At 39.1% G+C, this 22,451-nt stretch overlaps 1 protein-coding gene across 22 annotated transcripts in view; it reads left to right on the top strand.

Moving 5' to 3' along the window:
* SYNE1 (spectrin repeat containing nuclear envelope protein 1) overlaps positions 1 to 22,451 on the top strand; it is a 475,092-nt gene that overhangs the window by 336,401 nt on the left and 116,240 nt on the right. For 18 of the 22 annotated variants that reach the window (XM_045058235.1, XM_045058234.1, XM_045058221.1 and 15 more), the window contains 8 exons: positions 2,373 to 2,507; positions 3,446 to 3,555; positions 8,273 to 8,429; positions 11,391 to 11,522; positions 11,719 to 11,874; positions 12,460 to 12,669; positions 17,450 to 17,551; positions 22,121 to 22,240. In XM_045058235.1, the coding sequence (XP_044914170.1) occupies positions 2,373 to 2,507; positions 3,446 to 3,555; positions 8,273 to 8,429; positions 11,391 to 11,522; positions 11,719 to 11,874; positions 12,460 to 12,669; positions 17,450 to 17,551; positions 22,121 to 22,240 (1,122 nt within the window). The remainder of the gene's footprint in view (positions 1 to 2,372; positions 2,508 to 3,445; positions 3,556 to 8,272; positions 8,430 to 11,390; positions 11,523 to 11,718; positions 11,875 to 12,459; positions 12,670 to 17,449; positions 17,552 to 22,120; positions 22,241 to 22,451) is intronic. The other 4 variants (XM_045058230.1, XM_045058229.1, XM_023254513.2 and 1 more) reach the window with 1 other exon arrangement.

Here is a 22,451-nt window from a genome sequence, read left to right as displayed (position 1 = left end):
AATCTTAGATTCTGAATATGTGTCTGTGCATGTAAAAGTAGTTAAGCTGTTCTTAAGCTCTAACATTTCAGTTGTCATTTTTCCAAGCAGAAATTTGGTGTGAGGAATTGGAAAAAAAAAAAAAAAATCTCTCAGTTGGACAAGAGTAACCTGCATAGAAGGGTGAGGTGGTGCCCCTAAAGAACTCATCACATGAGCCTCCAGGCTGGACTTTGAAAACAAACCTTTGCTAAAGAGCAAAGCAGAGGCGAAGTGAGTGGGTCCCACAAGAGTCAGCAGATCGTGGCCATGACCACTGTTTTGTCAGCTGGGACAGGTCTCACTGGGGACAGCTTTCAGCCTGGTACACTGACTTCCTTGGGGTCATTCTCTGCGGGTCCCTTTTGACCTGCTATTTCATCCTTACCAGAAGAGCCAGGATCTTGCAGAGTTTATGTTGGGTATATGGTGCATTCTCAGATGGGAGAGAATCTGTTTCATGCAGAAATTTACGGGCTTCAGTGCTGAAGAGTGCCCATGCACCCCATACCTCCCACCTTCAGGAAAATCACTGTTTATCTGTACGAGGCATTCCTGGGGGAGTGGGGTATATACTAAACTGGGTGTCACTGGTCTCCCATTCTGAAGGCCCTGTGAAATGCAAATTGCATACTTTAGACCTATGGCATCCCCACTGTTCTGTATGAGCCATAGTCTCTTGCTGGGAAGACGGATCATCTTAAAGGAAAGGAAGTTAGCTGTGAGCTAAGGTGGCTCAGAATCTGGGAGAAGATTATGTATAATATTGCCTGTGGGGTTCACAGTTTCTGTGCATTCACTGTACTTCAAGAAGCGATACCAACATTGCAAATTTCATGATCTCCACATTATCTCAAACACTTTGCGATTTAATCGTAAAATTCTAATGAAGAAGACAGAACGGTAAACAACTCCATGTATTTCCCTGAAGATTTAGTGTAGAATTCTGAAAATAAGAGGAAGAGAAGGGTCTTTGTGAGAAGTCACGCTGGATGACTGGAGCGGCCAGGTGCCATTCTTTGGTCAGATTTGATAGTGAAGATCCCAAGGTCTGGAGCCGGAGGGCAGGACTGCGCCTCTGTGGAAGCCACCTATAAACTGTCTTTCTCTGCCCTCACGCTCCAGCCACACTGGCCCCTTCACTGGCTTGCTGTCTTTGAGATGCCAGATTTCTTTCCCCTCATGGTCTTTGCTCCCGCTGTTCCCTCTGCCTGGAGGGCCCTCCACCTCACCTAGGTCTTTGCCAGGCAGGCGGTTTCTCATCATTCAGGGCTCAGTGCAGTTGTCTCTTCTCCAGGTGTTTTCCCTGACCAGCCTAGGAAACCTTCCCCTTCACATTCTTTCTCCGCCGCCCCCCCCACCCCGCCGCCCCCCTTTTTTGTATGTTTATTTATTTATTTGGAGAGAGACAGAGACAGTGCAAGTGGGGGAAGGGCAGAGAGTGGGGGGGGGGGGAAGAGAGAGAGAGAGAGAGAGAGAGAGAGAGAGAGAGAATCCCAAGAAGACTCTGTGCTGTCAGTGCAGAGCCTGATGCGGGGCTCAAACTCATGAACTATGAGATCATGACCTGAGCTGAAACCAAGAGTTGGACGCTTAACCGACAGAGCCACCCAGACTTTCTAGTTTCATGTTCTTTGCAGCTCTTAACTTATCTTGTTTGTTTATTGTCTGTCTCCCCAGCAGGGCCCTTGTCTGGCTTCTTGGCAGAATATGCCTAGAACAGTGGCTGACACACAGCACATGCTTATGTAATAAGTAGTTAGTGAATGAGTTATATGAAGATAGTGTAATTTATCCTTTGACATATACATACATGTGAGGAGAAAGGCTCTCGTTCTGAACTGATGCCATCCTGGTAATGCACTATTAGAGGGCCTTTCAAATTCCATCAGAATAATCAAGCAGGAAAGATGAACTCTTGCCTAGGTAATGAGTAATTACTCCTGTCTTTCTCCTTTAGCCAAACATTATCCAAGCCACCAGTGGCACCAGATGACGGTGGGGTCTGGTCTGGGTGGTGATAGTAGAGGAAGTGAGATCTAGAGTTATATTCTCATGGAAAACATCCTGGAATATCTGGCGACCACATCAGTCAGCTAAAAAGCCTAGCCTCTAAGTAGACAGTTTCCCCCTCACATATTTGAGTATAATCATCTATTTATTGTTCTCCTTTCTGCAAATACCATAAATCCAATGGGTTTTGTGTTACCTTTTTTTTTTTTTCCATTGTGGTTTCATGTCCGAATGGATCTACTTGGGTATCATTATACAGACCACACTAAAGTAGCATTTACTCCATTTGGTTAAGGTTTTTCTGTGGGGAGTATGACTCTTGAATTCTGCCTCATTAAAAGCAGGGAACAGCCCAAGAGAAGGAGGAGAGCCATGCCGACCTCACCGCCAGTCAGAGCCCCGGTGTCCAGGAATGGCTGGCCCAAGCACGGACTGCATGGGCCCACCAGCGACAGAGCAGTCTCCAGCAACAAAAAGTAAAGCATTTCTGACCTCTCTGCCAAGCAGACACCTTGAGAGAAATGTTTTAGATGGACAAGTTATTTCTGGACTGAACACAAAGCCCCCCTTTATCTTCTCTTTGGACGGAAACGAGGCCTGGCTAACTGTTTCAGCGTACTTTCTTATGAGCACTAGAGTGGTTGGTCCTTTTCTTTAAGAAAAGCTTGTGCTCAGGTTTACAAATCGCGTGACTCAATGATAATCTGCCTTATGAAGGTTACCTACCCTATTTTCACCTTTGCCCTAATTTGAGCCTATCTTAGGAAGGCCTTTGAGAATTGGCCAAAGCCTGAGTTCCATGTTTTTTAAAACTCTGTTAAAACTGCGATTTATTTTTCACTTTTATGTAGATACCATCACAAAATAGGATTGCAAATTATTGGATAGTGAAACAAACAAGCTTTGTTGAGTAAGAATGATTTCTCATTGATACCTTCTCATTGCTATGCTATGGGGCATAGCAAAATCTTTTATTTTCTCAAACAGAAAAGACATTTTTTCATAAGTAGTAAAAAAGCAAAACAAATCCATTGATTGTTCAATTTATCAAGGAAGTGGGGATTTCAAGGATTTGTCTCAGTCAGAATAGGCAGTATTGTGCACCACTTGAGGGCGCCATTGTCCAGCAGAATTTTTTTTCCTTTTTTCTCCCCCCCCCCCCCCCCCGCCGACGGATTTCCTCCCCCCGCCCCCCCACAGGATTTTTCGGATATCTTTTATCAAAGTCAAAGAAAGGTATAGAGTATTTTGGAGGCATGTTTGTGCATTTACCTAAACCACACCTTTTATGCAACATCCAAACTTGTAAACTTAACTACAGGAGTTGTCTGAGAATTTTCGAGACATAGAACCATGATTATAGGGAATAATCACAGAGTACCTAATGTTTTCATTTCTCCTTTTCCTTGAGCAGGAGTTGGAACAGGAATTAGCAGAGCAGAAGAGCCTCCTGCGGTCAGTAGCCAGTCGTGGAGAGGAAATTCTCACCCAACACTCAGCTGCAGAGACTTCTGCTGGTATTGGGTATGTTTCAAAACACTTTCTCCCAACTTGCCCTGATTGGAAGAAATGTAAACGTCTCACTCAAAACTTTATTTTAAGCATTTGTGAAAATTTAGGCATTTTGTTTTCACTTTATGGTATTAAATTTACTTGCATTTAGAACCTTTGCTGTGCAGCGTGAGCGTAGCTAGTAATTATGATGGCTGATGGCCGACTTGTTTGCCCTCTTTCCAGGATGCTGAGCATGTCTATTCAAAGAAGATGCTTATGATTTTATTTTTTATTATTTATTTATTTATTTATCTATTTATTTATTTATTTAAAGTTTGTTGATTTGAGAGAGCATGAGCGGGGGAGGGGCAGAAGGAGAGAGGGAGATAGAGAATCCTAAGCAGGTTCAGCACTGAGCCTGGGGCTTTATCTGACAAATGCAAGATCGTGATCTGAGCCAAAATCAACAGTCAGACGCCTAACCAACTGAGCTACCCAGGCACCCTAAGTTAATTTTTTAGAATCAAATAAGAAATGCATTCTAAAATCAGGTCCAGTGTGTTTCCAACTCAACGATTATAACCAACTGCAAAAGTGTTTTCTGTAAAAGAACTTGTCTATCCCAGCATCACTCTGAAAAATACATGCACGTGCCTTCTACATGTCTTGATTTTTCTTGATGATGTGTGTCTATAACTTCTACATGGAAAGTCATTGAGTTTTGAGAACTGGTTTGGAATGTGAGACTGAAAGTCTCATACACAGAAAAGTGTTAAAAGAAAAATTAAGGAAGTTGGAGAATTTTCAACTTGGAAGATGCTGGTTTAAAAGGCAGGAAGGAAAAGGAACCACAGCAGAGTTGAAATCTCCCTGCGTTTTGAGTCAGGTCTGGGTTTTACACCAGCTCTACAGATGTTACTGTGGAAAAGTAACTCAACTCTGAACTTCAGTTTGCTCATCTCTGGGATTAGAGTGATAATCGACCACCTCCATTTTAGAAGGGTTACGAAAGCAGTAGATACAACTGAGAGAATATGTATGGAAAGTTTAAAATCCAAAACGTTAAAAGTAAGTTTCAGTGAAACCTCTGTGTTCATGTATTATAAAGGTTATAATTTAGTAGTATCCTTTGACAACCATAATGTGGCAACTAGCTTTAACTCCACTGACTCCAGTGTTGTTGTTTCTGAACATTTATTTGGAGGAAATAACCTAAAGGAGGGAAATACATATTATGGAGATGACTTTTGAAATATTATTTATAATACCAAATAATGGAAAAGATGGAAATACCTACCAGTATAAAAAAGCCTAGGAAAAATTTTATGCATATGTAATCTTAACAAAAAATTATATAACAATACCAGAAAATGTGTATGTGATTCTAAGTTAAAATATGTTATAAAATTGTATGTATAGTACATGTGTGGGCAAAAAATACACTATAGAATGTAGATTATCAAAACCAACTTTGGAGTGGCACCTGGGTGGCTCAGTTGGTTATAAGCATCCAACTTGGGTTCAGGTCATGATCTCACAGTTTGTGAGTTCGAGTCCCTCATTGCACTTTGCGCCGATAGTATGGAGCCCCTTTGGGATTCTCTCTCTCTCCCTCTGGCTCTGCCCCTCCCCCACTCTCAAGCTTTCTCTCTCTCAAAACAAACAAACAAACAAACAAACAAACAAAAAAACCCAGCTGACTTTGGAGAGGATAGAATTGGAGATTTTTCTTTTGTTTGTTTTTTTTTTCATGTAATGTTACTGACATATAACATCAGTGTTGACTATATGTATATATGTGTATATTTACACGTGCAGAATGATAGAAACCAAACTACAAGGCAATTGCAATAGACATTATGACAAAATATATAGGAATTAGTATGTCATTCAAGAAAAGAAAAATGAAACAAAAAGTAAAAATATTGACAAAACTAATATATATCAATTTAAAAGAGTACAAATGGAAACTATTATGACATCGATAGTCAGGAATTCCATTAAAATACCCTTGAAACTGTAAAAATCATGTTAAAATAATAAAGGAGTTTTAAAAATCTTGATTGTTTATCATGCTTAAAAATGCTGATAAAGCCATAAATACGTGTGACTGTATAAATCCAAAAGGAGAGATGCTGTTCCTTCCATGTTGACTCTAAGTCAAGACTTGCCTTCACTTTTCATTTTCTATTCTGTTTCCAATTCTTCTGAAGCATTTATTCATCTTTCATAATTTTCTGAATATTTTTGCCAAATCATATTTTTACAAAGAACCCATTCACACATAGCCTCCTCATCATATGAATAGTCACAAAAAGCAGAAGTGGGAATCTTCTGTAACTTTCTTGCCATGATATTTTTCTTTCCTTGGCCTTTAGCTTTGGAAAGGGTCCAAGTGAAAGACAAACAACTATAAATTCCTGTCTCAAATACAAAAATATTTTAAAGAGAAATTTGCAGGGCAATACCGCCTTTATACACAAGATGCACTTTACAGACTGATTATAAATTTTTAAAGTTTTATACAAAATCTTTAGAAAAGTCAATCTGTTTGATTACAGTTCAGCCATGCGCTTCAAGCCTCTGGGTAAATAAGGCAAACAAACAAACAAACAAACAAACAAATGTAAATTAAGCAATACCCAGAAACGAAAAAAAAATGTATGTTTTTTTTAAAAGAGCAAAATAACATTGCTAGGGAAAATAAAACTTGTATTCAGACTTTAACTTATTAGCTGATTTCTAAGACTATCATATATGAATTGGTTTATGTAATAAAACCCCAATGGGAGGGGCATGGCTTGCTTCATGGGTACAAATTTAATTTGTAAAGAATAAGTACGACGTGATATACAGAAGCATTCATGGAGGGGCCTTCTAAGATAAGGAAACTCAATTGGATATTAATATAAATATCAAAGGGAAAGGATATTTTTCAGGGGAAATGAAAGGCTTTGTTCTAATCAAAGACAGATTTGCTGGTGGCACTTTATATGTGTCAATGATTAAGTAAAACAATATAAAAATTTACTGTCCTCTGGTCTTGTACTAAATTATTATGCAAATATAAATGAATTAAAAATGATGGATTACAGGCCATTACAAAAGACATCACAATAAAGAAATTCAATTTCGTAAGAAATTTAAAACTTGCTTTTTGTTTAAAAAGCATTTTTAAAAAACACACAGAGAAGTGCAGAGACTAATATGATAAACAAAATTAGATATACCAACTTGATTTTAGCACGTTTTCACTTAATATTACTTTTTAAAATCAATCCATGCTGATACATATAGATCTAGTTCTTTCATTTTAACTGCTTAATAGTATTTTATCTTGTGAAAATAGTTCACCCATTTTTTTATTGATGGGCATTTACCTTCCTGCTCCTTTTTTTTTTTTTTTTTTTTTTTTTTGCTATTATTAGTGTTGTTGAACTTAACCTTCCTGTGTGTCTCTAAGTGCACAGGTGGGGGAGATTCTCTATTATATTCTAGAAGTAGAACATCCTCATTATAGCCTTATAGATAACTTTAAAAATTTTTTTAACATTTATTTATTATTGAGAGAGAGAGAGACAGAGCATGAGCATGAGAGGGACAGAGGAAGGGGAGACACAGAATCTGAAGCAGGCTCCAGGCTCCAGGCTGTTAGCACAGAGCCCAACATGGGGCTTGAACCCACAAACTGCAAGACCATGACCTGGGCCGAAGTCAGACACTTAACTGACTGAGCCACCCAGGCGCCCCAAGATAACTTTTAAAGGCTTACTTCAGCAGACTTACCGAAAGAAACTATTGTATTCATTACTTATTCTGAGAAGAGTAGACTTTGGGGTAGTGTATAGTATTATCCTGCCAATGAACTTGTTATTATTATTATTATTTTTTTTTACTTAAGCAAAAGTTCTGTCGAAATATTAATTACTATCTAGCATGTCTTTCAGATGACATGGTTCTAGTTAGGTCTTTAAAACTCCTGACAAATGAGGATCTACTGGAACTTGGGTCCCCCAGACTGTAATCATTAGGTCCCATTTGTTGAGTGGCTATTATGTTTGAGGTAGGGTCATAGGCATTATGCCTGTCTTCTCTAAATGTAATTCTCATATTTTTGCAAGATAGATACTGTCTTCATTGTAAAGAGGAGATAATTGAGGCTCCGGGGAGTGAAGCAGATTACTCAAAATCACAAATCTAATGTGCTGGAGCAGAGATTCCCACCCAGATCTGTCTCACCCCCAAAGCCGACGTCCTTCTCTGATGCCACCTGCTGCCTGTCATTAAAGATGATACTTCAGTGCCTTCCTTCCACCCTCTGTACTTCTATTCCATGTCCTGAAACCTTGTCTGGAGCATTTTCTTTGGACACAGGATAAAAACTCTCAATAGACTAAGCAACATTTTTAGAGTTTTTAGATTACTTTGCAGGCTGTTTGTTAAAGGACAGTAGTCTAATTGTATGTACCCTTTCACATTCTAAAAGTTACAGTTATTTTTTATCTTTAATACTGAGCTGTTTTCAATGAATTGTTGGGTTATTATTGTGCTCATAGTTCAGTTAATATGAGAATATAATTATTTGTCTCAAGTTTTCTATTTAACTGATATTTTTAAAGGGTAAGCTAATGACTACAATAATCTAGTTCCAATTTTAGAGGCCAGATTTAGTATATACAATAAGTTTCCTAGAGCTTAATGCCTTTTTGCACACATTGTAAACTTAGATTATTTATTCTTCTAATAGCGAAAAACCTGATGTGTTATCCCAGGAGTTGGGGATGGAAGGGGAGAAATCAGCCTCTGAAGACCAGATGAGAATGAAATGGGAAAGCCTACATCAAGAATTTAGTACCAAGCAGAAACTACTACAGAATGTTCTGGAACAGGAACAAGAGCAAGTGGTATCCCAACGTTTTGCTTTTATATGTTAACCAATACAAAAGATGGATAGCTTATGCAAATAGAATATAACTGTGCAGTAATCTATGCATTATCAGTTCTAAAATGAGATGTAAGTTACTCATATTTTTCTTAACAAGCATATTTCACATTTCCCTAAATAATTATGTATTTATATGTGGAAATTTATTTGATTTCTAGATACTGTTTTTCTGAGAGATGATTAATAGCTGATGACTCATTAGAATAAACCATTAAGTTTTTAGTGCCCCCCCTTTTTTTTCACTACCTTGAGAATTAGGGTTGCAAATCAAGGATAGATACATCTAGGACAAGAGAAACTCAACACAATTGGTTATTTTCTGGAAGTAAATGGTCAAGTTATCTCATTTTCCATTGCTGTTCCCACTATTTAATAGTGTCAGAAGATCTTAATGAGAAGCATATTGGTACCTCAGTGGATCCAAGAGGAAGGAGAAGCCAGTGGTCAGCTAGAATGGTCACTGATCACCTGTAGGCTTGTTCCCAAGATGGGTAGATACTGTGTAATGTTGGACTGGGTTTCACCATGCAAGGCACATCCAGTGGAATTGAATACAGCTACAGAAGGTTCCAGGTAGATAATAGCTATTAGTTCACTATAAGCAGAGCCAGAGAATAGTTCAGAGTCAGAGGAATCCACCCTGGAGAGAGCTAGTACATAAGGTGGGAACCCAGGCAGGCCTGCAATATTTACCACAGCTATGGCCCAGGATTTTGAAGCTAGAAGCTTAATCCTGGGTTCTGGGCCAGCAATGCTCATCTGGGCCATTCTTTGATGCCAGTATTATCACAATAAAGTCTAGGTCCTTTACTGTGGCTCTGAGGAAGCTGTTGTTTGCACTCCTCTGACTAGGACTAGCTTCAGGGCTGGGAGAGACTGAACCCAGAAGTGAAAGGGTGTCAGTAACTGCAGGGCATCTGGGGAAGGAAAGGCAGGGGCTGACAGAGCAGGCACGATAAAACAGGTACGGCTTGTCAGGATTACCTGAGATACGGTAATATTCAGGATACAGCCTGAAGGTCACAGTGTGTCCCCTTATCTGTGGGGAACCATGTGTTAGTGTTCCATAGCCATTCCTGTCTACCTCATTTCATAAATCCTTATGGCATGCCACCCTTTCTTACTCCTCTACTCTGGCCAGGAGCCTTCTTTGTCACTGTCCACAGGAATAGTCACCAACACCAGCCCTGGGGAACATAAAGCATTCCATTTGTGGAGGTAGTTATCGCAGAATCATCTTCTCCCCTGACAAGTGGTGCCTCATACCTTTTGCATTGACCTCCTACCTGTTTAAATTAATCCTTCTTCACATCCTTGATCAAATATTTCTGACACTTACAGCCTGAATTCTTGATTCCTGACGTAGCTTTCCTGGACTTGACTTCTATCTCACCTTCATGTTAGAGTATTTCCCCATGCCTTTGACTATATGGGATATTTATAGTCTTTCCTGACTATCCTAAGTCAGACAGATCTAAGGCATTTGTAGGCATATTCATGTTTCCTTACTATTTTCCATTCATTAAATGCCCAACCCCTGGAATCTACCTATTGTCCATCCAGCCTAAAGCATCTGTGTGATTCATCCAACATTGCAGACTTCCTGGGTGTCTCCTCCATTACCCACTCTTACCTCAGAGACCTGCTTTTTCTGTCCATTCCTTGGTCACCCCAAGATCTTCCATGTGAGCCTATTGGAAAGGCCCTGCCTGCTGCCACCAACATTCCCACATGATTCCTGGACAGTTAGAAGTTTACGTTCAGGTTCATATCTCATTGCCCTTTGGAATTGGAAAAGGAAAGCATTGAATGTACTTTATTTTATAGCATTTTTTGCATTTGAGTGCTTTCTTTCTATAATTACTGGTCATTTGTCCTAAGTGCCTCCTGGGTGGTTTTCTTCTCTTTGGTGTGAAGAAGAAAAAGGTGAGGAAGAAGTAGTTTGAGAGCTTCCAACAAGAAAGGGGATGATCATTTACCCCCAGTATATTACACCAGTATATTTGGTGTATTAAGTGTTATTACTAGCAATACTCCGGTGAGGTTGGCCTTATCTCTACTTTGTGGATCTGTAAACTAAGGCTTGAAGAGATTAGATGATTTCTCAGGGTCTCGTGGCTGAAAAGAGGCAGAGCTGGGATTTGAATGCAGGTCTGTCCAACTCCGAGTCCCTCCCCCATTCCTAGGAACCTATAACCCAACCAGGGAAATAGTTTATACATTTCTGAGAAATTAGACAACCATTGTAGGCTCCATAAGCAGGAATTAAAAAGGAAGCCGAAGTAAAAAAAAAAAAAAGTAGAAAGCCATTGTAGTAGGTGTGGAATTTAAGGTGATAGATTTTAAAGGGTTTGTGGTGGATGTTCTAGCTACAGCAGGAAATGAGTTGGGCATGTTTAGAGGATAATGAGTAACCAGCCTGAAAGGCAAGGTGAGAATGAGACATTCTATAAATTATGGGAGCGGGGTGTGTTTGGAAACATTATTCAAAAGTTTGAGTAGTAAGCAGTATCATGTCCTTGTCAGGGAGACACTGTGTGTGCCTGTAAGAGTTTAGGAGAGATGAAGTGAATAGGCATCAGCCTAGGTCTGGTATCTAGGAGGGATGATTTCATCATGAGTAGCTTGAAACCAAGAAGACCAGTTGAGAGGAAGGCTGTGATAGATTCCAGGCATTTTTCCCACTAGTTTTGTTGTTGTTGTTTGTTTGTGTGTGTGTTTATTGTCCATCAGTGGAAATGTTACCATTAATTTGGTCACCATGTGTTAGTAGACATGGTACGTTGAAGAAGTCATATTTCTCTAGAAGAGGTTTCTATAAGGACGGTTTTTCCAGCATCTGCTTCAATGTGCAATTCTAAATGACGAAACCTGAACATAGTACGTGGGCTCTTGAATAAGTGCCCCTGTTTACCTACAGCTCTACAGCAGGCCAAATCGGCTCCTGTCTGGCGTGCCACTGTACAAAGGGGATAGGCAGACCCAAGACAGATCTGCAGTGACGTCTTTACTGGATGGATTGAACCAGGCGTTTGAGGAGGTTTCGTCCCAGGTAGGGCTACACCGTTGGTCTGTTCATGCATCTTGGTCTCCGTGAGGTTGGCCCACCTTTGGGCATGAACGGCAGAGACCCTACACTAGTGATTAGCCCTGAAAGGCAGAGCCACTGCACCATGGCATCTCATCCTGGTATTTTTCTTTGATGCCTCAGACACTGTGATTCATTCTGTGTTCCCCTCTTTTTTCAGGGCGGGGGGACAAAGAGGCAGAACATTCACTTGGAACAGAAGTTATATGATGGGGTCTCAGCTACCTCTACATGGTTGGATGATGTTGAGGAACGCTTATTTGTTGCCACAGCACTTTTACCAGAAGAAACCGAAGCTTGCCTCTTCAACCAAGAGGTACGTTTGGCAGCTGGGGTCTGTGAGTATGTGATATTACAAAGCACTTGAAGTTTTGGTATTGGATAATTAATGGATAAGGAAGGTCAAATGTAAAGCAGTTCTGGTAAAGTACAAATCAGGCTTATTTCCAAGCAGCATGATGCAGAAGAGAACTGCCTAATGTAAAAAGCTCCCAGAGGTATTCATGAGTTGCATGTTTATTCTTTATCTTGTGTATGTAGCAGGAGGAAAATAATGGAGGACTCTTTGTAAAAAACTTGTTGTATATCACAGATTTTCTACATATGAAACACAGGCTAAAAAATAGTGTATGAGTTTCTAAATAGCCCTTTACAAATCTCATTTTTCACCAAAGACATATTATTATTAGCTAATGATATAAAGTTTCTGAGAAAAATCTCTCCAACAGCAACTTGCCTAATATTTATAGATGTGAAAGTGATTCATCTTGCCTTTGATAGAATTATTGCTGAATAGTAAGGGAGATGTATATAGTGGACTTTCTGTGAGGAAATGACTTGGTTTGTATATCAATTCTTGGATGTAAACATTGAAATATGCTTTCTCTTTTATCAACCCTAGACTCTTGCCAAAGATATTAAGGAAATGTCTGAAGAAATGGATAAGAACAAGAACTTGTTTTCCCAAGCATTTCCAGAGAATGGTGATAACCGAGATGTTATTGAAGACACTTTGGGTTGTCTTTTGGGCCGGTTATCCTTGTTAGACTCAGTAGTGAATCAGCGATGTCATCAGATGAAGGAAAGACTTCAGCAAATACTAAATTTCCAGGTAAGACATTATCAAGAGACACTTGACCATTCTCTAGCTATATTCGATAATAAGCAGGATGTCTTAATGAGGTATGATATAAACCTTTTTTTTTTCCCCCGCAAATGTACCCTGAAGAGCAGGAACATTACAGAAAAACAAGGGAATAGAACCCTAGGATTAGAACACTAAGAGTTTTATGTTCCTAGAAATGGAGGGTTGAGAAGACCAGCCAACCAAACTAAGGGCTGAAAGGGACTTTATATTCAACCAATAAGTCATACGACTATAGTTATAACTTCCAATTGATAATAGTGAAGTGTAAAAACATATGACCAAAGAAACATCAGGAAGTGCCACAGTACAGAACCCCAGACTCCAGTGCGTAGGAGCCATTGAAAGTGACCATGGCCTAGTTACTTCTACCTGTGTTAAAAATGTACAGTGACTTCCCAATCCTAACTCTGGAGACTTCGTGCCTTTCAGTCCTAGACTAGAGTTCTGATGCCAGCTGAGTAATTGTCTGCTTATGAAACTTTTCCTTTGACTGTAAACTTCAGCAAATGCAAAAAGCCACTGATAAACTTTGAGTTGATTTTAATGCCTAATAAAAAGCATTCTTCAGGAATATTTAAGTTTTAATTGAGCTTTATTTTCAACAAACATACAAGATTTATAAAATAGATACATGTAATTAGGGCCAAGAGTTTGGTACAAATTTTGATTTGTAAAAAATTACTGTTAAAATGTCCAGAGTAGCATCAGACAAGAAACAGGGAGTTTTCTAGACATTCATCTAGACAGACAAATTATCGTTGCTTTTCAGCAGTTTGTATTCTTAAAAACTACAAAGTAAAATTATCAGAAAAAATTGTGTATCGTTTTGTTATTCACACAAAATATTCACACATATTATTGTCTTCAATCTTTACAACATACCTATTAGCTAAGCATTGTTCTAATATTCATTTGCAAAGTGAGAAGAGAAAAATTAAGGATAGTCTCTAAAACCAACCATCTTGGGTTCAGATTCTGGCTTTGTTACCTACTGCTCTACATACCCTTAGCTGCCTTAGTGTCCTCAGCTATTAAGCCACACCCATAGTAATTGTCTCTTGGGATTTTGTGAGTGTAAAGTTAGTTAAAATGTGTAAAATACTTTGAACAGTGTCTGAAACATAGTAAGCACTCAGTAGGTTTTGTTATTGTTGTTAATAGTAGTATTCATTATAACACATGTAGAATCTGAAACCAATATAAAGGTTCACTTACTTCTCCAAGACTATTCAACCACCAAAGGAGCACCTGGGTGGCTCAGTCGGTTAAGCATCCGACTTTGGCTCTTTCCATGATCTCATGGTTTGTGAGTTCGAGCCCCGCGTCAGGCTCTGTGCTGACAGCTCTGAGCCTAGAGCCTGCTTCAGATTCTGCATCTCCTTCTCTCTCTGCCCTTCCCCAACTCGCACTCTCTCTCTCTCTCTCTCTCTCTCTCTCTCTCTTTGTGTTTCTCTCAGAAGTAAATAAACATTAAAAAAATTAAAACTAGAGCCAAGAGTTGACTCAAAGAATATTTTTATGTTTTATATTGTTAGAGTGCCAACAGGGGATATGGAGAATAGTATTCCTATTCAAGATATATTTTGAAGGCAGAATCAATAAGGGTGCATTTGTGTGTGGTTTAGATATGGAGCATGTGAAAAAAGGGCACTGAGAGGCTCAGGTTGGCAGGTCTGGTGGATAGCAGTGCCATAGACCAATGGGCAAGGCTGCGTCACTGGCTGGACATAGATGGGCTATAGAATTAATATACTCAGGTGAAGAATCACAGTACACATTTGGCTATCAAGTCTGTGGCTTAGAGGAATGGCCTGGACTAGATATGTGTGTAGGTTATGTTGCGTAGTACATAGAGAGGAAAGCGTATTCCACTTGGAATCAGAAAAGTTGGGGGTAATTATTTGGGTATTTTGTTTTGGATGTGAGATCTGATTGCATGTTCAGGTATACTCCATCTGTCTAAAATCAGCAAAATTGTTGGGCAACTTATGGAATCTTGTTTCATTACTCTAAAATTCACCTTGCCCAAAATAATAGGCCGAGTTTCAACAGCATTCTGGTCTATCAGCCACGAGCGAGGGGGTTTGAAAGTACAAATGTGTGTATCACTCGGAAGCATATTTCCCTTTTCAAATTACATTTGCTATGATAGTGTGTTTAGTACTTTAAAATTTTTATTGGTAATTATAGCCAGTCAAAGTAAAATATGAACTAAGCATGAACACTCTGGAACTGATTTTCCGTAGAGAACCAAGAGGAGAACATGTAATCATGAAATTCTCTTTAAATCATGTTCTCTATTTTTCTCCTGCCAACAAGTTTCTACTTGTTGGTGGCCAGCTCATGAACAACAACTGACATTTCAAAATGTTTGTGTTCCAGTTTAATGGAAAGAAATAGTTCCAGGGCTAGTGTAATTAAAGGTCAAGTCACAAACCATTGTGTTTTACTTTGCACCAAGCACCTGGTATATTGTCAGTGCTCAGAAGTTAATGGAATGATATGCCTTTGTTTTGCATTTAACTTTTGAGTGTTAGCTTTTGCCAGAATGTGAACATTATCCTATACTCACGGACAATCTGGAAGTACGTGTTGATGTAATGTAAATGCATCTTATGTCCATGGAATCACAACAAGTCAGTTATCAACTGTTCTGTTAAAAAAAGTTTTTGCCTATAGACTTAACCCCAAATAAATTTAGTGGACATTTTTATAATTGAGTATTTTAAGTTATTTAAAAACTGAAAAAATGAAAGAATTCTTTATTAAATGGGTGAGGCAGCACATAAAACTCGAACCTTCTGTATACCTGTTTGTCAAAAAGCAAGAGTCCTGCCTCTTTATGTCCTACAAGCAATGCCAATGACTGTACAATAAAGCTTGCGATGTCTGATATGTGTGCAGTGTAGACCTACCTTAACTGTCCTGCTGTGTTCCACGTGTAGTAACAAAAAATGGTTACAGTCTTTGGATTTTCATTTTTAAGAAAATGTCAGCATCCATATGGTTATTAATACCTCCTAAAGTCTTTTATTTAGTAGTTTTTAAATCAGTCATATTATCTGCCTTACTGTCTTCTTGACTGGCTCCAGTCAAGTGAGGCCTCCAGAAATGTGAACTCAGTTTTCCATTACCTTGAGTAGAATAAAATTAAGGCAGAAAATATGCTATTAAATGTGTAAACATGATGTACAGGAAATATATCCACAATCTTCGTTTCTTTCTTTTTTTTAAGTATTTATTTGGGTACTCTCCATACCCAATGTGGGATTCAAACTCACGATTCTGAGATCAAGTCACATGGTCTTCCAACTGAACCAGCAGGTGCCCCCACAATCTTCATTTCTAACTCATGATGTATTATTTACATTTATCTACTCATTTAGAAGAACTGCGTTAATGTTCTAAGTATATGTAGCTAGTAAAGACTTTTTCTTTTGAATCTATTCAAATGAATGGAAAACATCTTTTCCTAGGCATACAAACAGATAAATATGTCATCGTTCTAATGGCCCACATGGCCTCCCCCTGAGCACAGTTAAATAATACAAACAATGCTATAATTCATAAGCAGAAACCTTGTTTCTGGCATCATTTTTTCGGGGCTGTTATAACAGTCTCTTAGTGAATCCACAACTAGGTTTGCAGACTGGTTTGGGTTTTGGTGAGTGACAATTATTCCCTGTTAGGATCTAATGCTTTTTTCCAATGTTCATGTTCAGTGTAATTTTTTTTTCTTTTTTCTTTTTTAAAATTTTACTGCATAATTCACTCACTGTTTTGTTTTCTAGCCTTGAATTTTGTGTTACAAGGCTGGCACACATCCTGAAAGATGTTTTTTCTTTCTTGATGTGATTATCCTTCTCCTTGTAGATGGTCAGATTGTTGCATCTTGATGATGTGTCCTCGTATATGTATCGTCAGCTCCCAGTGAAGGGGACGTGATGAGTCTGACCTCATCCTCTGCCAAACAGCCAGCCCATCATATATGTTTGCTGACCAATAAGAAACAGAAGCTTATTTGCTGACATTTCAGGGAGAAAAACTAGAAATTGTATCATTCCAAGTTTGTTCCAATTCATTATTCCCTGTAGAACTGAGCACCAAAACTGTGATCGTTATCTTTCTTTTCGTATAACTATAACACAACATAAATATATTTGGACTTTCAAGTGAGTAATCTTTATGAACAAAAGCCTTTGCTAAGGTCTTTTTGTGTTGTCTTTGGTCATCGTGGATAAGATTTATTTTCTACATTTCTGGGTGGCTTTGTGAAAATTCTCTGAAAATAGGAGAAAAAAGGAAGTGAGAGAGTGAATGAGGGGAGAGGGGGAAAAAGGAATTATAGTATTCTTAAGAATCACATTTTTTCCCAAATAAGGGTAACACCTATAGGCGGTTTTAGTAAATAGAAGTCTTTAGTGTGATATTTCCACTACAGTGTTTAAATGTGCACCTTTATTTCAAACATGTCAAGAAGATTAGGGTGACTAGTATTGCCTTTTATTTGCATACCCAATTTCCATTTGTGTTGTGTTGGAAACGGTAAATTCTTTAAAAGCCCATTTAACACTTTAAGATAAATTGTCACCAGTTCTTTTTCCTTCCCACAGGACAGTATTGTTTCTTTTGGGCATTAAATTCCTACACCTGTATGTTATTTCTAAGAATGCGTGTAATATTTACAACTGTTTCGGATTCCCTATTAGACGTGTTAATTCTCCCTATTTACTTTCCTCTTTAGAATGATCTGAAGGTGCTGTGTACATCACTGGCCGACAGCAAATACATCATTCTGCAGAAACTGGCAAATGTGTTTGAACAGCCCGTGGCAGAGCAAATTGAGGTACTTACACAGGAAGAGTGAATGCAGAGAGTAAATCTGATTTACTAAGACATTTCAAATATTCTGTGAAAGATTAATGGCTCATTACAGCATTTTTGTTGGTCATACATTTTGTCTTTAAGTGCTGGGTTTGAGTGACTGGCCAGGTTCCGTGGATCTGTCCCTCGCTTCTGTATGGAACTAGGGAATAGGAGATGGCTAGAGGTGTCAGTGACAGATGCTGACCCGAAGAAGTTTGCCACCTAACACTGAGATTAGACATGAGCCTCAAAGACCTAGGACAGAAAGTCAAACTGTCCTGGGGCGATTCCAATGAAGCACTAATGGACATTCAGAAGAAGGGTAGATTGCCTCCAGCAGGGTAGGATCGGGGGAATTTTGTAAAGGAAAATTTGAACCAGACTGAGAAGTTTGGGCACACAGAGACTGGGAAGAAAGATGTCCAAGTAAAGACGACAGCAAGAACAAAGGAATAAATGTTAGACAATTCAGAGCGCTTCTGGAGAAAAGCAAGGAATCCTATTTAGCTGACTTTATGATGAATGAAAACAACAGAGGGGAAATAAGTTTGGATGAGTACATTTGTGGCAGCTTGTAGATTCTTTAGCATGTCAGAATATTTGGACTTTCTTCACTTTTCTCTGAACTTTATTGATTGCGTATCTCATTAGTTAAAAAGATCAGCACACACCACAAGTATTTGTGTGTTTACTTATTTATGAGTTATAAGCAGGTACTGTGTTAGAAAGTATACACAAAAATGAAAATTCGAAAGAATATGGTTGAATATAAATGAAAGACATAGCGTTTCACCCTCACAAATCATCTCATACACTTTTTTGGGTACTTGCGCTCACCCTGGAGACCACTGGCAGTGGAGAGTCACTGGGGATGTTTGAAGGTGAAAGTGAATGTCAAGGCCAGATCCTGCTCCTGGATGGTGGACAGGACATTGCCAGGTCAGGAAGCAAGATACACCTCAAGAGGCTTCACTGAGCTTTACTGATGAGAAGGAAGGAGAATTCTAACTAGTGTGATGTCACTGAAAACAAGGAGGAGAAAAGAAATGGAAAGGATGTTATATAGTATCTCCCATTTCATAAGCTAAATAATTTGAAAAGTGTGTGTTTTAATGGAATTTCTTAACCTAATTTCAGTAGACCTCTAAGGGTTCTATGAGTAGACTACAGAGAATTATCCGTGATACAGATCCCCTGAAATATTTCTCTAGATAGAAAGCTAGATCTATCTGTCCATCCATGGGAGATAATTTGCAAAACTATATGTGAATGTCCATTTTTCTCGATCATAATTTCATCTGTTGTTTTTAAATCCCTCATTTTCCCCAAATTAAAGAGCATTCTTCTGTGTCCTATCTTCTACCTAAAAGGAACTTTTTAAAATTTATACTTTTTTAAAATTTTTTGGCTTTTAACATACCTGATTCCAAAAAAAAAAAAAAGATTTCAGCAACTATAGTGATGGTTTTCCTCGAATTTCTTTTTTTTTTAATGTTTATTTTATTTTTGAGAAAAAGAGAGACAGAGCGCAAGCAGGGGAGGAGCAGAGAGAGAGGGAGACACAGAATCTGAAGCAGGTTCCAAGTTCTGAGCAGTCAGCACAGACCCCAACGTGGGGCTCAAACTCACAAACTGTGAGATCATGACCTGAGGCAAAGTCGGTCGCTCAACTGACTGAGCCACCCAGGCGCCCCAATTTTCCTTGAATTTCTAATGTGAAATATAGGACATGTATGATCACAAGTAACATTTTTTTACTAATTATTGACCAATATCACTAAAGTGAATTCCACAGATAAAAATAAATAACTATACCATTTTTTTGAATAAGGGGAAAGCTGAATAAGGGGGAAAATGTGCTAATTCCATCCTACCCTCGGTTAAAAAGGTAATAATAGCAGGAGGCATGAGAGTGACACCTCTCGGTATATTCATCTTTTGAGCCATGTCATTCTGACCTTGAACAGACATGTCCCCATAAGCCTGACTTCCAGGGACCTCCCTTTACCATTATTCTGAGAATTTCCGTCACTTCTCCCTCTGTTGGATCTTTTCTTTTCTGAGTCTCAAGTCTGTCTTTATTGTATGGCTTCCTTGTTTTGTTAGTACATATCCTTACTAAGAAAGGATGCATACTGGATGCATTGTTTGATAGTTTGCATATCTGAAAATGTTATTATACTATGTTCACACTTTACTGATAGCTTGGCTCACTATAAAATTCTTGCTTGGAAATCAGTTTTCTATAGAGTCTTGAGGCTTTTGCCTCATTGTTTTCTAGCTTCTGGTGTTGGCTTGAGGAACCTAAAATTGTTCTGATTCCCAAAGATGTCACAGTGGCACTCCTGGGAAAGGGTCTGTTTTATCCACTGGGCTGGGCATTCCGTAGGCTGTTTGGATTTAACAGCTTTCCTCTTTCCGTCTGGAAAGTTGTCTAATGATTGATTTAATATTTTTTATTTCTCCATTTGATCTGTCTCCCTTTCTGAAACTCTTTTTATGCAGATGTTGGATATTCTGGTCCAGTCTTTTAATTTTTTTGTTGTTGTTGTTAAGAGATATTTTGCTCTATATTTTGGAAGACTTCCTAGATTTCAACTCTATACTTTTCTATGGGAGTTTTGTATTTCTGCTCTCATGTGTTTAATTTTCCCTGAGCTCATTTTGGTCTCTGAACAATCCTTTATTCTGTTCTTTTTCTAATAGATACATTATCTTTTGTAGCCTCTCTGGATAGATTATGATTTTTTGGCTCAAGTTTTATTTTTCCTGTATGGTCTGTCTCCCTCCAGCCTGCTTTTATTTGTTTGTTTGCTTTAGTCTCCATCTTTTGTGTTAGAGGCTTCTGAGATTATGGAAATCTTTGTTGTCTCTTCACATTTAGGATGGAGAACTAAACAGCTGACAGAGAACTTTGTGTATGGATGTGGCTTGACAGTTTTGAGAATTACTGAATTGTGTGGGCTATTTATCGGAAAATCCAGGCTGCAGTACTCTAGAAGATGCCAGGGCTCCCCATGTAGCTTTCTGTGGGCATTCAGTCATGTATCTCTCTGTTTTCCATCAAGTACTCAAATCTGCAACTGGTTCCCCCTCATTCCAGAGACTATCTGTTCCACCTTCTCTAGAAAATGAACTCCCTATCTTTCTCCGGGAAGGAAAGGGCAGTGTGGATTGAGAAAGGGGCTCTGGGAACATAATTGCTCTTTAAGCAGCTTTTTTACCAGCCCTCTTTGGCTCCCCATCCTACCCACCCGGAGTTCTAGAGACTCCTGTTGCTGTAAGCCTGGTAATGTAGATCTCCTGTGAGTTTAGGATTCGTCTTTCTCAGATTTCTTGCTTTAAAAAAAAAAAATTAATGTTTATTTCCTTTTGAGAGAGAGAGATACAGAGTGTGAGCAGGGGGAGGGGCAGAGAGAGATAGATGAGAGGGAGGCACAGAATCAGAAGCTGGCTTCAGGCTCCAAGCTGTCAGCACAGAGCCCGACGCGGGGCTCGAACCCACGAACCATGAGGTCATGACCTGAGCCAAAGTCCAACACTTAACCGACTGAGCCACCCAGGCGCCCCACACTTTCTCAGATTTCTTAAGTCAATTATCATGTATCCTGAATTCCAGCTTTCAAAATTTTGCTGGTACTGTCTTCTTTCCTGTTTCTTTATCCTTGTAGATTTGAGTGGGTGGGGGGAGGCGGGTAAACAAAATATTTGCTGTTTGTAGAGGGGATTCAGGAAAGAGAAAGCAAGATACGTATGTTTCATCTGCCATCTGGAGTCCATGTTCTTTTCATCCTTCAGGGCAACTGACGTTGTGTTTCTTGCAAAAGTCTACTTAGCCTGCTCCAGGATCCAGTGCTGTCTCCCTTCTCCAAACTCCTCTAACAGGGATGAGTTACCGCGAGTTGAGTACCTGATTGGATTCACCCTTGTTTTGTTTTGCTCTGTTTACTCTGGCTTCCTAACCAGACTGTAAGCTCCTTGAAGGCCTGGGTGAGAGCGTGTTCCACTTCTACAGACCTCACACTGGGAAGAGAAGGCTTAGCACCAGGGGCCACTGTAATAGCTGTCAATTGCTTGCTTTTCCACTAAGCAGAGAGTAAGCTTTTCCTGACCACACTGACATATTGGCCTCTTGCCTTGCTGACTCTCTCTCCAAGGATGCTTAAACTGCATTTCAGGAGACCAGAACCTGTTCCCCTAGAAAATCTTGGGCAAACACCTTTGCTAACCATGTCCTAAGGCATGCTTCTCTTTTAGGTGTTGCTGTTCACAAATTCCGTTATTTGTTTAAGAAAGCCATTGTTCTCCCAACCCTCCACACAAAGTCCCTCCTGCCTCCTTACCTGTAAGTCAGCTGACTGTGGTGTAACAAAGGGCCTCCTTCTCTTTTCTGTATACTAGATGGTCATGGTTTTATGCTGTATTGAAAGGAGTCTTTTTGTAGGCATTGAAAAAGTTTGATGTGAAGGCAAGAACAGATAGATATAATAATCACATTGTGCGTGGGGAGTTGTGGGAGTTCTAATGAAATCTCATAAATCTTACATAGGCAATACAACAGGCTGAAGATGGGCTAAAGGAATTGGATGCAGAAATCATTGAATTAAAAAAGCGTGGTGACAAGTTGCAGATTGAGCAGCCTTCCATGCAGGAACTGTCCAAACTTCAGGTATGGTTTTCTACTAATAGCATTCAGCTTCGATGATACATCCTAACTGGACATCAAGAAAAAAATTATTTTGCTTATTTTCTTGGTTTCTCTCCATAAAATTCATGTCATTTCATTCCTAATCTTTGTCCTAAATATGGTGAAAGTTTCAGAAAATAGAAAATTTTCTGCAACTTTCACCATATTTAATGCAATGAAATAAATTGTATTC

This window comes from Felis catus, chromosome B2, assembly GCF_018350175.1.
Source record: "Felis catus isolate Fca126 chromosome B2, F.catus_Fca126_mat1.0, whole genome shotgun sequence".
NCBI classification, from domain to species: Eukaryota; Metazoa; Chordata; class Mammalia; order Carnivora; family Felidae; genus Felis; species Felis catus.
This window is presented reverse-complemented; position numbering and strand designations above follow the sequence as displayed.